The sequence below is a fragment of the Mercenaria mercenaria genome, chromosome 2, assembly GCF_021730395.1.
Source record: "Mercenaria mercenaria strain notata chromosome 2, MADL_Memer_1, whole genome shotgun sequence".
NCBI lineage: Eukaryota > Metazoa > Mollusca > Bivalvia > Venerida > Veneridae > Mercenaria > Mercenaria mercenaria.
Window position 1 is genome coordinate 69828576 of NC_069362.1, and position 18647 is coordinate 69847222.

Below are 18647 nucleotides of genomic sequence, written 5' to 3' on the forward strand. Positions count from 1 at the left end.
TAACAACCAGTGTCACCAGCAAGCTACTGAAATATTACTTGTTCTATGGATTAAAGCAAACATGGTAGCTACTTCAAGTGACTAAATAACAGTCTATTTTACATGATGCAATTCTCAGCATCTTCTTAGTGATTTACTAATGGACTTTATTCACATTCTGACTATTGCAGTATTTTTCTCATATATGTCAACCCAACATCATGGTTTCACAGTTCAATGAGAAAGGAAAGCAATTAGATAATTACTAGACACTACACCATGTGACACTTTGTGCACAGGAAAACTTGTTTGCTGTGTGTGTTGCTTGAATGCATCTACCATGGCAATCCCAAAATTATAACTTAAGTCTGCTGAAACTGTTTCTATGATGTTTTCTTCATCCAAATTACAATGGTTTAACCTATTTTGGCTAGTTTCCACCTTTAAAAGTAGTTTGATTATATTAAATGTTTGCTGATCATGAAAACCTTGAGGAATAACTATAAATGCACATATTATCTTGACACATTTTCAATAAAACCTGTTTTTTTCCCAAGGAATATTTGAGATACAAAGGAACTAAAGCAATATTTCTCTGGTTCAGTCAGATGCTCATTGTATTTTAACTAATATCATAATCAGCTTAATAATACATACATACATACACTGATGTATTTTTAAAAGCCGAATCTATGAGTACCACAACAAGAAGCTAGGATAAACTGCTGCAGTCAAGATTTGTTCACAAAACATCTGTGTATACAGTATATATTATATAAACAAATGAAATAGGGATTGCTTTTAGTAAAAGCACATGTCTCCAGGTATCACTTCATTTAAATGGAAAGGTGGATTTTAAATGACTGATATGCAATATCTGGCTATAGCACAAAGACATTTACATGTTAAGGCAGACACACAAAACATAATGGGTGATACAAGTCTATTTTCATTGGAAAACTGAAAGGGAAATGATTAAATTGTATGCAACTATAACAGAACAACGAAAATCAAACAAAAGCTGTTTGTAAAACACATACATGTATACCCTGTATGATCGCTTGTAGGCGGTTATTTGGTCTGTAATTTTCAGTATAAAGTATACTGGCACACTGACCACAAAAACTAGGGATTGTTTTTTGACCACAGGTAATCACTGTATCAAGTTTGAAATCTGAAGGTCCTTAAGTATTCCATTTATTGATGAAATACATTCTTCATTTTCAGCCTAACAGTCATTGTGGCTTTAACCTTGACCTAATCAGTCACACCACAATTTCTTTAGGCATTATTTATAGTGTATTGACTACAGACAACCATCTATGAACTTTGACTTTTTTTCATTGACTTTAACCTTTGCTGCACTGACCCCTTCAACAAAAGGGATCGTCAGTTGACCACAAGCAATAATTCCATGACGTTTGAAGGCATAAGGCCCATTTGCTCTTTCTTTATAGATCTGAAACTCCTTTCACTTTCAAGGTCACAGTGAACTTGACCTAATGATGACCAAAGCAACTAGAATCAACTACTGACCCTAGCAGATAGTCCTATAAAGTTTGACAGTAGTATGTCCTATGCTCATTCAGTTGGAGCAAAAAACAATTTTAGTTCCAATTAAATATGACCTTGACCTTTCATCCTAGAACAATTTGGGTCATCTATGGACCAAAGTCAATCATTCTATGAAGTTTGAGCACTTTACAGACCCTAAGTTCTTTTAGGATTTACCGATTAGTTTTGTACTATTTTATGCTGAATACAACAATGGCAAACTTTCAAAATCTGCCCATAAATTACTTTTGACTTTTACAATTCTGCTGTATTTATTGAGCAGACCAGATTAAAATTTTCTTCAAAGGCCAAAACTCAAAGAGTGACAAAGACTATCTGGCTGGTTCTCAAACATATTGAAGATAATATGCCAATAAACATTCAGTTTGTTGAACTTTGGATAAGAACTGCTTTTAAGTTACCAAGATTGGTGAACACTGGGTTAGAACAACTCAAAGAGCTCAGACACTGTCAATTACTGAAATTCTGAGTAATTCAGCGGTTAGAACTTTTAGTCTAGAACCACAAGGACAATCTGGATGGTCATAATTGAACTTGGCCAAGATGTTATGCCCATAAACATTGTGACCAAGTTTAGTGAAGAATGGATAAGGTTGCTTAAGTTAGGAGTGGACATTGTTAATTTTCACAGTTCTGAGTAACTGAAAAGGACACAACTCAGCATTTAAAAGGACTAAGCTGGAATTATGCTCATAAACACTGTCACTAAGTTTGGAGAACACCAGATAAGAATAACTCAAGTAAGAGCACAGACACTGTCAATTGTCACAATGCAGGGTAATAAAACAGCCATAACTCAGAAGCAAAAGGACAATCTGGATGTTACTGAACTTGGCCAATACATAAATTTGTACGTTATGCACATAAATATTGTGTCCAAGTTTAGCAAAGAATGGATAAGAACTGCTCAAGTTAGAGAGTGGACATTGTCAATTTTCATAATTTTGAGTAATTCAAGGAACTCCTGAAAGTACTGGAGGACTCAGCTGGTATTATGCCAATAAACACTGTGACCAAGTCTGGTAAACACCGTATAAAAACAACTCAAGTAAGAGCAAAGACACTGTCAAATTTTCGCAATTCTGTGTAATTCAATGACCATAACTCAAAACCACAAGGACAATCTGGATGCTTACTGAATTAGGTCAGGATGTTATGCCCATAGAATGATAGATATTTTGACAAACTTTAGTGAAGAATGGATATGAACAACTTAAGTTAGACAGCGGACACTCAGTTTTTGCAATTTGAGTAGTTCAAGGGCTATAACTCTACAGCCACTGGGACAATAGAAATGGTGACTGATCTTGGCTATGACATGCACATAAAAACTGTGACCAAGTTTAGTGAATATTGGGGAAGAATGGCTAAAATGAGAGAGTGGTGCTGCCTGCGTGTCCACAGCAGTATTCCCTTTATATCCAATTTCAAAGGCACACAAAAAGGTTTTAGCACCATGACATGTCCCCAAAAAAATGCTCTAAAAGGGTAGTTAAACACATTTTTATCAAGTAATGGATTTGTTAAAAACTTAACAACACTTTATATATCACTTACATAAAATTCACCTATGTTCATACCAGTCAGATTTTCGCTAGATGTATTTCTAACTTTGATTTTACTATTCTGGTTGCCAAACCAATGCAGAATTAACTTGCAGGGTTCTCGGGAATGCTTAATTCTGCGTATTTGTACGCATACTTTTAGGATAAGGATGCCAGAATATTCCAACCGCGAGTGATAAACTGAAATTAAAAAGTGAAAATAAAAGTAGGCCTATTATGACATTTAGATTTACAACAGTCTGAAAAAAAAATCTCTTTAAAGAAATTTAAGATGAGCATCCACCCAAGGTCTCGTTCACCCAAGATCAGTCTGAAATGTGTAGCTACTGATTCATCACTTTGGAATCTGGCTTTAATCTATCACGTATCCATCACATTTAAGACTGTTTTGTAAAAAACAGCCTTGGCAAAAGGAAGCACTTCGGAAGGCTATAGCTTCATCTAGCGACCGGCAAAAAAATATGATTTTTCATACTGGGACTCCCAACTTTTTCCAGGAAGGAAGTCCAGGACTCCTACTTTGAAAATCCTAGCGAGAACCCTGAAGAACTAACTTGTATAATGTTTGTCAAAGATTTGCACTGACAGTGACAATGGATTACAGAGTTAGCCAGAATTCATAATAAATGCCTTTGTAAAATTATTATGACCTCCCTTGCCTATCTTGTTTGCGCAACCAACACGGATTGGAAATAAATGAATTCTGAAGTTGCACACAGTTTTAAAACATGCTCTTTGGTTATGATTGTTGAAATATCAAACTATCTATCAAATGCAAATTATATATATGTAAAAACTAGAAATTCTTTCTTAAATCAAAATAAATAGCCAGTTTTCAAATACTTCAATATCAAAGGGAGGCAATTATAATTTAAACTAGAACTGTCACAGGAGTGACTCATACCCCCACCATACGGTCTTGTCACAGAAGAATGGAAACCATAAGGAATCTTAAAAATACTTTGGAGTACTTCATCCTGGGCTTCCACATACAAGTAATACTAGTATAATACTAGTATAGTAATACAAGTAAATATATTAAATCTCTAATATTAGAGATACACTAAAAGTGAATACAAAAAAGGGTCTTACCGACCCATGTTACCACAGAAAAATGTTTTTACTTTCTACATAGATCTTATAATATAAAAAGTTAGAAAAATACCTAAAATACTGAAAATCTAAAAATAGGATTTCTAAAAATAGACTAATTCCTGGAATTTAAGGGGAAGAAACTCAGTACAAAAGTTAAACAAGAGGGCCAAGATGGCCCTAGGTCGCTCACCTAAGAAACACTCCATAACAGTGTAAAACATGTTTGACCTAGTGATTTCATGGAAACAAATATTCTGACCAATTTTCATTAAGATTGGACCAAAAAATTGGTCTCTTGCGATAAAACAAGCATTTTCTTAGATATGACCTAGTTTTTGACCCTAGATGACCCATGTTCAAACTCGACCTAGATTTTATCAAGGCAATCATTCTGACCAAAATTCATGAAGATCAAGTGAAAAATACAGCCTCTATCACATACAGAAGTTTTTTCTTTGATTTGACCAAGTGACCTAGTTTTTGACCTCAGATGACCCATATTCAAATTCGACCTAGATTTCATTAAGGCAATCAACCTGACCAAATTTCATAAAAATCAATTGAAAAAAAAACAGTCTCTATCGCATACACAAGATTTTTCTTTAATTTGACCTAGTGACCTAGTTTTTGACCTCAGAAAACCAATATCCAAAATTGACCTAGATTTCATCAAGGCAATCACTCTGACCAAATTTCATGAAGATCAATTGAAAAATACATCCTCTATTGCATACACAATGTTTTTCTTCGATTTGACCTAGTGACCTAGTTTTTGACCCCAGATGACCCATTTTCGAACTCGGCCTAGATTTTATCAAGGTAATCATTCTGGCTAAATTTCATGAAGATCAGTTGAAAAATACAGCCTCTATTGCATACACAAGGTTTTTCTTTGATTTGACCTAGTGACCTAGTTTTTGACCCCAGATGACCCATTTTCGAACTTGGTCTAAATTTCATCAAGGTAATCATTCTGACCAAATTCATGAAGATCAATTGAAAAATACAGCCTCTATCGCATACACAAGGTTTTTACGTGATATGACCTAGTGACCTAGTTTTTGACCCCAGATGACCCATTTTCGAACTCGGCCTAGATTTCATCAAGGTAATCATTCTGACCAAAATTCATGAAGATCAATTGAAAAATACCGCCTCTATCGCATACACAAGGTTTTTCTTTGATTTGACCTAGTGACCTAGTTTTTGACCAGAGATGACCCATTTTCGAACTCGGCCTAGATTTCATCAAGGCAATCATTCTGACCAAAATTCATGAAGAAGAATTGAAAAATACAGCCTCTATCGCATACACAAGGTTTTTCTTTGATTTGACCTAGTGACCTAGTTTTTGACCCAAGATGACCCATTTTCAAACTCGGCCTAGATTTCATCAAGGTTATCATTCTGACCAACATTCATGAAGAAGAATTGAAAAATACAGCCTCTATCGCATACACAAGGTTTTTCTTTGATTTGACCTAGTGACCTAGTTTTTGACCCGAGATGACCCATTTTCGAACTCGGCTTAGATTTCATCAAGGTTATCATTCTGACCACTAATCATGAAGATTAATTGAAAAATACCGCCTCTATCGCATACACAAGGTTTTTCTTTGATTTGACCTAGTGACCTAGTTTTTGACCCGGGATGACCCATTTTCGAACTCGGCCTAGATTTCATCAAAGTTATCATTCTGACCAATATTCATGAAGATTAAATGAAAAATACAGCCTCTATCGCATACACAAGGTTTTTCTTTGATTTGACCTAGTGACCTAGTTTTTGACCCGAGATGACCCATTTTCGAACTCGGCCTAGATTTTATCAAGGTTATCATTCTGACCAATATTCATGAAGATTAATTGAAAAATACAGCCTCTATCGCATACACAAGCTAAATGTTGACAGACGACGGACGACAGACGACGGACGACAGACGCCGGACATTGAGCGATCAGAAAAACTCACCTGAGCATTGCTCAGGTGAGCTAAAAAAGGTTAATTCCCTTTGGCTCTAAGCCAATCAGAATGAGATATAGTGAAAATACATCAAAATCAACCTTAAATTCTAGGTAAAAGGGGAAACAATTCAAGAAAAATTAGTGTCAGAGTTATGCACCTTGTGTCACATGATGTGGGTGATGAGGTGGAACATCTATTTTAAGTCTGGATCAAATCCATTCAGTAGTAACTGAGATATAGTGAAAATACATCAAAATTTACCTTAAATTCTAAGTAAAAAGGGGCATAATTCATGAAAAATTGGTGTCAGAGTTATACACCTTGTGTCACATGATGTGGGTGATGAGGTGGATCATCTATTTTAAGTTTGAATCAAATCCATTTTGTAATAATTGAGATGTAGTGAAAATACATCAAAATCAACCTTAAATTTAAAGTAAAAGGGGACATTATTCATAAAAAATTTATGTCAGAGTTAAGCACCTTATGTCACATCATCTGGGTGATGAGGTGGAACAAATATTTTAAGTTTGAATCAAATCCATTTAGTAATAACTGAGATATAGTGAAAATACAACAAAATTAACCTTAAATTCTAAGTAAAAGGGGACATAATTCATGAAAACTTGGTGTCAGAGTTATGCACCTTGTGTCACATGATGTGGGCACATGATGTGGGTGATGAGGTGGAACAAATATTTTAAGTTTGAATCAAATCCATTTAGTAATAACTGAGATATAGTGAAAATACAACAAAATTAACCTTAAATTCTAAGTAAAAGGGGACATAATTCATGAAAACTTGGTGTCAGAGTTATGCACCTTGTGTCACATGATGTGGGCACATGATGTGGGTGATGAGGTGGAACATCTATTTTAAGTTTGAATCAAATCCATTTAGTAATAACTGAGATATAGTGAAAATACAACAAAATTAACCTTAAATTCTAAGTAAAAGGGGACTTAATTCATGAAAACTTGGTGTCAAGAGTTATGCACCTTGTGTCACATGATGTGGGTGATAAGGTGGAACATGTATTTTAAGTTTGAATCAAATCCATTTGGTAATAACTGAGATAATAGATTTCGGGACGGGACGGGACGCGACAAAACTGCCTCCTATATACCCCCCTCAAACATGTTTGGTGGGGGTATAAAAAAAAGAAGAATAAAATATAGGAATCTTACCTTATAAGCAGTGAGTCTTTTTGTTCCGATAAATCTTTAACAAGAGGGCCATGAAGGCCCTGTATCGCTCACCTGACCTATTGACCTTGAGATCATCAAGATAAACATTCTGACCAAGTTTCATTAAGATATGGTCATAAATGTGGCCTCTAAAGTGTTAACTAGCTATTCCTTTGATCTGACCCCGTGACCTAGTTTTTGACCCGACATGACCCAGATTCGAACTTGACCTAAAGATCATCAAGTTTAACATTCTGACTAAGTTTCATGAAGATACAGTCATAATTGTGGCCTCTAGAGTGTTAACAAGCTTTTCCTTTGATATGACCTAGTGAACTAGTTTTTGACCCCACCTGACCCAGATTTAAACTTGACCTAAAGATCACCAAAATTAACATTCTGACCAAGTTTCATTAAGATATGGTCATAAATGTGGCCTCTAAAGTGTTAACTAGCTTTTCCTTTGATTTGACCTGGTGACCTAGTTTTTGACCCAACATGACCCAGATTCGAAACCTGTCCTATAGAGCATCCAGTTTAACATTCTGACCAAGCTTCATAAAGATACAGTCATAAATATGGCCTCTAGAGTGTTAAAAAGCTTTTCCTTTGATTTGACCTGGTGACCTAATTTTTCACCTCACCTAACCCAGATTTGAACTTGAGCTATAGATCATCAAGATTAACATTCTGACCAAGTTTCATTAACATATGGTCACAAATGTGGCCTATACAGTGTAAACTAGCTTTTCCTTTGATTAGACCTGGTGACCTAGTTTTTGATCCTACATGACCCAGATTCAAACTGGACCTTAAGTTCATCAATATTAACATTCTGACCAAGTTTCATGAAAATACAGTCATAAATGCGGCTTCTACAGTGTTAACAAGCTTTTCCTTTGATTTGACCTGGTGACCTAGTTTTTAACCCCAGATGACCCAATATTGAACTCGCCCAAGATTTTATTGAGGATAACATTCTGATCAAGTTTCATTAAGATTGGGCCAAACTTATGACCTCTAGAGCGTTAACAAGCTTTTCCTTTGATTTGACCTAGTGACCTAGTTTTTGAACCCAGATGACCCAATATCGAACTCTCCAAGATTTTATTAAGGGTAACATTCTGACCAAGTTTCATTAAGAATGGGCCAAAAATGTGACCTCTAGAGTGTTAACAAGCTTTTCCTTTGATTTGACCTGCTGACCTAGTTTTTGACCCCAGATGACCCAATACTGAACTCATCTAAGATTTTATTAAGGGTAACATTCCGACCAAGTTTCATTAAGATTGGGCCAAAACTGTGACCTCTAGAGTGTTAACAAGATTTTCCTTTGATTTGACCTGGTGACCTAGTTTTTGACCCCAGATGACCCAATATCGAACTCGTCCAAGATTTTATTGAGGGTAACATTCTGACCAAGTTTCATTAAGATTGGGCTAAAAATGTGACCTCTAGAGTGTTAACAGTCAAATTGTTGACGACGAACGGACGACGACGGACACAGGGTGATCACTAAAAAATGAAAAATCTTACTTAAATGTGACTGACCATCGTTAATGTGCCATTACTCCATTAAGAACTGTTTAACAGGAAAATACAAAAGTGAATCTTAATTTCTAACCAGTTTTTTTCAAAATGTAGTGTATGATTTACAGGACATTAGGAAGAAGCAAAAATACAATAGAAATAACTATTCCAAAACAGTTCAAGCACTGTTGAACGATGTATTTATGTATTGGAACAAGACAGCAGGACAAAGTACCATTATGTAACCAATATAAAGCAAACTGATACAGAACACACAAAAATATATCTCTCTGACACTGATAATAAAATGATGCCCAGTACTTTACAAATTGCACCACCTATAAATGTAGAATTAAATACCATGTGTAACTGTGCACAAAGAGTTCAAGCAGGCAGGATCAACTCACTACAATCATAGGACAGGTAGATGCTGTCAGCTGGCTTGGAAAGGTGCTTATGTTCAGAATATTACAGTTTGAAGCAGATGGACCACAAAAAAATAGAGAATAACTTGAGAATCAAACAAGAGAAAAATATGAAATATATTTATTGTTCAGAGAATAAAGACACATTAAATATCATACCTCAAAGGTGGAATGTTAAATCTAAAAAGAAGTCAAATACTGTAAATAATGTTGCAAATGTATGACAAGGCAGAAATTTGAGTTGTGGTGTGCTCTGAAAAACTTCTGTAAAGATATTGCACTTTTGGAAAATATGTTTTTAAATTCACTAAACCTCACATTGAAGTGACCAGTGTGAAGCGTAGTTGTGCATATCACTGGCCCATTCCAGTTTAATGGATTTTAGTGGAGCTATGACATTCGATTTTGTCCATCTCTGTGATGTCTGTTCTACTTCTCCCCTTACCAAACTTCACTTGAATGATCAGTGCTAAAGCCTACTTATGTATATCCTTGGAAATTCACGGTTCAAGGATGTTCACTGGAGTTATCGTCTTAATTTGAGACATTTGACAATGCCTTTGTTTTAAGTAGTAGGAGACATGTTTTTTGGTGAAAAGCAATCTATAGTTGCCTTGGAGTTTTAAAGGTCTTATTTCATAAAATACAAGAGGGTCATGATGACCCTTGATCGCTCACCTGAGTAATATGAGCTACATGTTTCAAATGTCAAACTGATGCTAAAATATTAAGAAAGACAGTAGGTCACATTCATGGTCAATGAAATTCAGTTTTACGATCGGTGTGCAAAACTGTGTATGTCATCCAAATTTAAAGGCTGTATCTTAAAAAACAAGAAAGTAGGTCAGTAGGTCAAGGTCACAGTCAAGTGACATCATATTACTTGGGATCATCAGGTAATCATAATTAAACAATTTTGGAAATAGGATCAGATAATTTTTTAAGTAATTTTTCCTATACAACTCATATAATAACTAAGTGACCCCGGGGCGGGGCCATTTTTAACCCTAGGGGCATAATTTGAACAATTTTGGTAGAGGACTACTTAGGCAATGCATCATACCAAATATCAAAAGCCTAGGTTGTGTGGTTTTAGACAAGACGATTTTTAAAGTTTTTTCCTATATAAGTCTATATAATACTTGGGACCCCCAGGGCAGGGCCTCTTTTCACCCCATGGGTACATTTTAAACAATTCTGGTTGAGGACCATAAGACAATGCTACAAACCAAATATCAAAGGCCTAAGTCTTGTGGTTTCAGACAAGAAGATTTTTAAACTTTTTTTCCAATATAAGTCTATGTAAAACTTGGGATCCCCCCGGGACAGGGCCATATTTGACCTTAGGGGGATAATTTGAACAATCTTGGTAGAGGACCACTAGATGATGCTACATACCAAATATCAAAGCCCTAGGCCATGTGGTTTTGTACAAGAAGATTTTCAAAGTTTTCCCTATATAAGTCTACATAAACTATGTGACCCCCCGGGGCGGGGCCATATTTGACCCTAGGGGGATCATTTGAAAATCTTAGTAGAGGACAACTAGATGATGCTTCACACCAGATATCAAAGCCCTAGGCCCTGTGATTTTGGACAAGAAGATTTTTAAAGTTTTTCCTTTCGGTTGCCGTGGCAACCAGAGTTCTGCATGGAATTCAATTCTTTGAACAATTTTGAAAGGGACCCACCCAAGGATCATTCCTGTGAAGTTTGGTGTAATTCTGCCCAGTGGTTTTCAAGAAGAATTTTTTTTTAGAAAATGTTGACGGACACAAAACAGTCGACACACGACTGACGACGGACATTGAGCGGTCACAAAAGCTCACCATGAGCCTTTGGCTCAGGTGAGCTAATAAGAAATGTTGCAAATGTTTGCACTCAGGGTTCTCACTTGCAATTTTGAGTTGCAGTCCTGGGACTCCCGAACGGAAGCATAAAAAGCTGCAGTTCTAACAATTTTGCACAGAAATAATCATGGTAAGATCACATTGACAGCATCTTAAAACTAGAGCTGCTTTTGAGAAAAGTGCATGTCTCCCACAACTGCCTTATCATCTAAACTGGCATTTCTTCTCCATTATATATCTGAGTCAACCATGCACCAAGACCTGTATCATTGGCATCAGTATTTTCGGTAATTCAAGGGCCATAATTCCAAAGTGCCTGGGCCGATTTGGCTAGTTATCGAACTTGGCCGAGGACTTAAATTCGCAAACACTTTTTGTTCAAGTTTGATGAAGATGGGATGAGAAATGTTCGACTTAGAGAGCGGACAAGATTTGTGACAGACGAACACGCACAGTGACAGACAGACACAGACAGGAGTAAATCAATGTCTCCCAGCACAGTGGTGTGGGAGACATAATTGCTAGAAGATTCATAATTAAGACTAATTATCACTTTTTCTAAAATATTCTTTAATTCTGTAGCAATCGAGGTTACTTCAAACACTTTATAAACTGTTGGTTTTAAATTATTTACAGTCAGAGATTGTCACCTATGCAAACACGCGAACAAAGCCGTCCTGTCTCGTGGTGTAGTGCAAATTTATGGATTGGCTATACGTGGCTATAGATGACAAGTGGGTGATTCCGCCCACTAATATTGCTCTCTGGAATTTACCACGTGTCAAAGGCATTTGCTTGCACATTTTGATATATGTTTGTATTCCAACTACATTTCGATGCCTAAAAACGCTATATGAACATTATGATAATTTATTGTGCATGCAGTATAATACTTATAAATGCTAACATCAGAACTAATGAAATCTCTCTTAAAAGAAATATACAAGTATTTTTTTGAAAGTGGTGGCGCTCTTGCGTATAGGAAGTGTTAAATGTCTGACTAGAAATAAGTAGTTTTATTCATAAGAAATATGGTATGCTTCCTGGGCCTGCCATGAATTCACCTTTTTATTCTCTTGTCTTAAATGTTATTTTAGAATTAAGAGAAGCATTCGTGCGAACAATTAGTGGAAGATTAATGTTTTAATCCCACAAACTTTTATATATAATTTTGAAAGGGGGCCACCCAAGGATCATTCCTGTGAAGTTCGGTGTAATTCTGCCCAGTGGTTTTCAAGAAGAAGATTTTTTTAGAAAATGTTGACGGACACACTACGGACATTGAGCAGTCACAATAGCTCACCATGAGCCTTTGGCTCAGGTGAGCTAATAACCGGTCACACATTAAACCGTAATCCACCTAAAAACCGGAATACACCGGAATACACTTTACACAACCGGAATACACCTGTATTTTTTAAGTTAAAGGTATTTTTGAAGGGTTTTTGATGTAATTCAATCAGATATATCATAAATAATTAACATACGAAAGGAAAATAAAAATGATTTTATACGAGAATGAAGTTCGGCGACCGCGCGGGAAATTTCCATAACCGAAATACACCCGTATTTTATTAATAAATGATATTTTTGTAGGGTTTATTGCAGAAATCATTCGTGTATAATATAAATAATAAGTTTACAAAAGGAAAATAAAATATTTTAACACAGAACGATTTTATACGAGATTTTGATTTGGCGAGCGCACGGGAAGTTTCCATAACATAAATGCACTCGTCCTTTTTAAAAAAATAAATAGTATTCTCTTAAATAAACACTTTTTATCATTTTTTGTAAGTTGTAGAAGCATGTTCAATCAGATTAAATATGAATGAATATTTGAGAGAAGTTTATTAAAAGTTAATTCTGTATAAAAGTTATAACTTTACGATCTTACGGAAATGTTTTACGCTTACGTCGCTATGACTAGATACCGGAATGTTGATTATTAAAATTTATTTAATTGTTTCTTCAAATAATAAGAAAATAATTTAAGACAAAAAATATCAATATTCAATTTTAAATGAATCATAAACAAAATACCGGTCCCGACATAAACCGCGCGGATTGGAAAGGGCTTAACATGATCGGAAAGGGCATGTCACATGTTTATTATTGAAACTTATTTAATTGTTTCTTCATATTTCATTTCCTTTAACAAATAAAAAAGAAAATAAACTTTGAATGATAAATAGCATTTTTTGATTTTTAAATGAATTATAGACAAAATACGAGTGGCATAAACCGCGCTGATCGGAAAGGACATAACAATGTTTTAATATTTTATTTTTAACATGATCGGAAAGGGCATGTCACATGTTTATAATTGGAAATTATTTAATTGTTTCTTCATATTTCGCATTTCGTTTAACAAATAAAAAAGAAAATTAATTAAGAAAAAATATCAATTTTCAATTTTTAAATGAATTATACACAAAACACATGTCAGTGCATAAACCGCGCTGATCGGAAAGAACCGGCCGTATGTTTATAACTGAACTATTTCTTCATGTTTAATTTGATAATTTAAGAAGAAAATAAATTACAAAAAATTAGTTTTCAAAAGAATTATATTATGTTTAATATATAAATATAAAAACGTTTAGTGCGCTTATTTCTAAAGCACAATTAAGATCCTATGAATATATGCAGCGTAACAAACACGTGCCTCTGATTAGTCCTGATAGAGTTTGATTGGATTATCACACCTATTGATTATATCAATTAATCAGTATATTTGTAAGCACACATATGCGACATGTGACAAATAATGTCTGATAAGGTAAGTGGAGTTAAATATTTTTCATGTACTTTAACGTGTCAATACTAATTCAATGTTTTGCTAAAACAGCGATGTATTGTAGATTTAAACATTTTCATTCCTCCTTCCTTCTCTCCAGGATGCACTAAGTCTTGATCATAATGTCTCGGGTATCGTAGTCGTTTTCCTGTATCAACATAGTCTTCCTTTAAATACTTTTTCAGTGTTTCATTTACAGAATTCCTTATTTTTTTTTAAATCAGTTTTATTAATTCCAGTCCATTCCGGAAATTTAGGAAAAGTGTTTTTACGTCGTAACTTTACCAAAATTCAGAAATTACATCGTGAAAAACGTCAACAAACTTATTATTTGGATTGACTGGAATTTACCCGGGAATCGTAAAGATGCAAAACATCATGCCGGTAATTTTCCATTCGACGAGCACGTGCTACCTATCGTAATATCTAATTTACATCGCTCGACGTTACTTTTGTTAATCAACACGTACAAAAAAGCGTGCGTAGTGTTATACAGTTTGAATTCTGAAACGATTTTAATAAGATATCGACAGTAATCAAAGAGCTATAAAATAAATTGTATTTTATACTTCTTTGCAGTAATGTAGGGAAAATTCTATAAAAACGGTCGAATTTTCACATAATTATTTGTAAAACTTCAAACAGCGCGATCTTAATTACTTATTTCTTTCTAAAAGTAAATAAATGGTACATACTATGGCCATAAAATTCAGACTTTTGACCAGAAAGTACAAAGAACAAAATAAAAAAATCTTAAATAATGAAAAAGCGGCAGCAATTTAAATAAATGGAGTAAAACAATTTTTGGCAAACAGATTTCTGTTAGTGTACGTGACCTCGTGAACGTAAATAGAAATGTGGTTTTAAATAAAGCAATACGATGTCTTTGCGGATTTAAATGTATCTTTGTACATGTACATTTTTGTAAATTAATTATTTATTTTAGATATGATTGATTTCTATCATAAACCCTAAAAATACGATTTATTTAAAAAATACGGGTGTTCATTACAGAATTTTAGGGCATGGAAATTCATTTACGAATATGCAAAGTTCCAGTGTCTTCGCCGATTTTCAATCATGTACAAAACGTAATGCGCAAAAGTATTTAATTTCATTTTGAAAATTAATTATTTATGACATATATTTTTGAATTCGGTCATAAACCACTTCAAAAATAGCATTTGTTGAAGAAATACGGGTGTATTTCGGTTATGGTAATTTCCCGCGCGGTCGCCGAATTTCAATCTCTTATAAAATCGTTTTGCATGAACGTATTGTATTTTTCTTTGGTATGTTGATTATTTATGATATATATGATTGAATTATATCAAAAAACCTTCAACAATACCTTTAATTAAAAAATACAGGTGTATTCCGGTTTTTAGGTGGATTCCGGTTTAATGTGTGACCCCTAAAAACAAGAAGCTGCCATGCAAAAGCACTAAATTTTTTTCATCTATCAAAAGATGTGTCTAAACAAGTGAAAATCACCTTCCAAACAGCAACTTTGACAAGTCATTCAATATCAAATCAAGAAACACTTGAAGAAATATGACAGTTCTAATGATGACAATAAAAGTGAAGAAATACTTGAAAATGTTGGTGGAATGGAGAATCCATTCATTTGGTGCACAAGAACAGTCATGAATTAGCCAGTATTTGGACAATATATATCGAAATAAACATTTATAGTCATTCAACTACATGTATATATATAGACTAATACGATATGAATGTGTCTGCGGATGTTTTTTAAATTTATTTACCAAACATTGTTTTAGTCCTCTTTGATTCTCACATCTCAGTAAGTCAGGTTCGGATGGAGCAAGTTCATACTTTCGGAGATAAAATTGCTGGGCAACTACAAAAAAATGCTGGGCTACCAGTAAAAAATTCTGGTAGTCCAGTGGGCTACCAGCAAGCTTATAAATTTGTTGGACACTGCAGGCATTAAGTCAGCTGATTCCTTTCCTTTATTTTCAAACAATTTCAGAAAGAAACAATCTCTGAAATAGAAGATGTTCTTGAATGAAATATTTGATGTTGAAAAAGAACCTTAATTAATCGGAACATATAAACACACCTAGATATATCTGAAAAAGGAAATGTAAATAAAAACGAATTTCTCAATTTTCTGTCAGTTCTGAGTTAAATCGCAGTCAGAAAAATTACATTTAATAAAGGTGCATGTATGCTGAATGCAATGAAATGATTCTATGCAGACAATGTACTAAAAAACACTGTCATACATTTCCATTAATGATTTTAAAGGTCCATTACTAAGGGAAAGTGAGTTGGCAATTTTTTTCATAGCCAGTGCATAGACTTCTGCAAGACACTATATAATGAAGATTGGCAGGTCAAAATTTACAGAAGGTCTTTGGAACTCAAAGAAATGTATGTGTATTATGTTGAAATTTCAATGAATCGACAGAATGACCCCCCAGGTCTTTTTAACTTTCTTCATACTTCATAGAAAAATAATTGTACATATACTGCGATTTATTTCGAATTTCTACATACCAACTTTCATTTTCCAATAAAATGAAATAGTTTCTGTGCTTTTTAAAAGAAATTAAAATGTTCACTTTCCTTAGTATTGGACCTTTAAGGGAGTTGTTTATTAATTCAAATATTTGCCTGTGTAAGCATCATACATGTTTAGACCATTCCTATGCGTGATGTTCATATAATGTGTTTATAATAAAAATATATGACAGAATATATAAATCGTTACAATTTCAAACTGGTGAATAGCTAGTTAGCTACACCACGGAAAATTTCATAATAATAATTTAATAATTGGCCATAAATTAAAATTAAACTTAAATGTATCTAAAGGAGATTCAATTCCTCATTGATTTATGTAAAAATTATCAAATAATATCCAAAATTACAAAATTTCTGGTGATTTAAACCAATGTATGTAATGATTAATGTTTTCCATGTCACACGCTAATATGCAATAGCGATAAAACCAATAACTTTACATGACTGTGTACTGTGATTTATCCTCCATTATTTTGGTCCTTCGAAGTTCCGACGTTTAGATTGCCCCGTCACAAATATAAAACAATTGTAACGTTGAATTATTTCTACTAAAACACATTTAACGCTCTCCCCTACACTTGTCTGGCACCTGTATGAATAACACATTTACCAACAAATATTTTTACATAGCTATGGTTATAATATGAGAAGTTTTAAAGGGGTAATTATGTAATATATAATTTGTTCACCTTATCTGTATTTAAATCTGGTTCATCTTGTATCAACCGAAACAAAAATGAGTTTGGATCTTTAGAAAGAGTCGTTCTAGTAGTCATAAACACAGTTCCTCCAACATTTAATTTGATCCATTCATTTCTTCTCCCATTTTCCTCTGAATTTTGGGTGGAGATCTGTTTGCTGGTGGAGGCTGTACCACAGGCACAATTTTCATTTGCATTTTTAGTAGTTTCTGCCATTTTCAACCTTGACAAACCAAAAGCATTGAGATTTTGATAATAAATGGTGCACCACTTCAAACCATTTGTGTATCACACTTGAATAATTCGTTGCAAACCAAACAATTTATTCCATTCACTAAAATGTATACATCAAGTCATATTTGCAAATTTCCATTCATTGCTTTTAAGTCTCGAAGTCATCTCGCAGTAATCGAGACTTATTTTGGTAAATAAACTTGTTTCATTTATAATTTTATTCTGTGCATTTCTTCTCCTTAGTGCAAAATTATAATCGAATAAATGCACTTGTAATGCTGAAATTTGTATTTTTAACAAAAAGGCATGGCATATAAAACACAAAAATGCTCCTGTATAAATATATAAAAAGTAAACCTTAAGAACCAAAAACGTATGTACTCAATGCCTTTGCAGAAGGCAGAGCAACAAGAGGGGCCCGACGAAACAGGCCAAAAGACAGAATATCAAAACACTTAAGTCTAGCCATTTATTCACTTTGAATACTTGACATAGGATAATCTGGTCTACACGTTTGTTGACTTGGCAGCAGTAAGAGAACGAAAGTGGTCTTGCCCAATGTACGACCTAGCGTCGACATCAAGAACAAATCTTATTAGCTTTATAATATTCTATTGTTTGTAATTTGTTTTTTATTAACTGAGTCAAACAACTGTACCATATCGGACAAACATAATCATAATGACATTGAAAAAGGGACATGACAAGGAGTTTCTTGTTGTGCTGATTAAGGAAAGCTTTCTTATGGTAAAGGTACTTTAACCTAGCATTAGCGTTTTGTAAAACTGAAAGACCCATGGTGTCAAAAGAAAAAAAATGCTCCAAAGTTGCACCAAGATATTTAACAACAGAAGTAGGTTTGATAACTCTACCATTACATTGAGAGAACTAAACATACAAACTCTTCTAGAACGCCGAGAATTTAACAGACAAATCCTCCTGTTTATTAAAGACTGCGGAAGATATTGTGCAGGTGTAACATTAAATATTGACCCCGTTGCAAATTGACTCCATTGATCAAAATTTGATGTTGAAATGTTGGCGGGGTCAATTCTCAACGTTGAAAAGGGACCTTTTGATAAAAATTTAATGTTGAAATGTTAACGTTGAAAAAGGACCAATGGGGTCTATTTTCTAGGATGTCAGTATTTAATGTAACACCGGCAGCGGACATCTGTGAGTTCTT

General features: G+C 34.2%; 1 protein-coding gene across 1 annotated transcript in view; it reads right to left on the reverse strand.

The window, feature by feature from the left end:
- Positions 1 to 17635, reverse strand: part of LOC123564231 (BTB/POZ domain-containing protein KCTD5-like) — a 425345-nt gene extending 407710 nt beyond the window's left edge. Inside the window, exon 1 of the mRNA XM_053526427.1 lies at positions 17216 to 17635. Within this exon, the coding sequence (XP_053382402.1) occupies positions 17216 to 17443 (228 nt within the window). The 5' untranslated portion in view covers positions 17444 to 17635. The remainder of the gene's footprint in view (positions 1 to 17215) is intronic.
- Positions 17636 to 18647: the final 1012 nt, after the last annotated feature.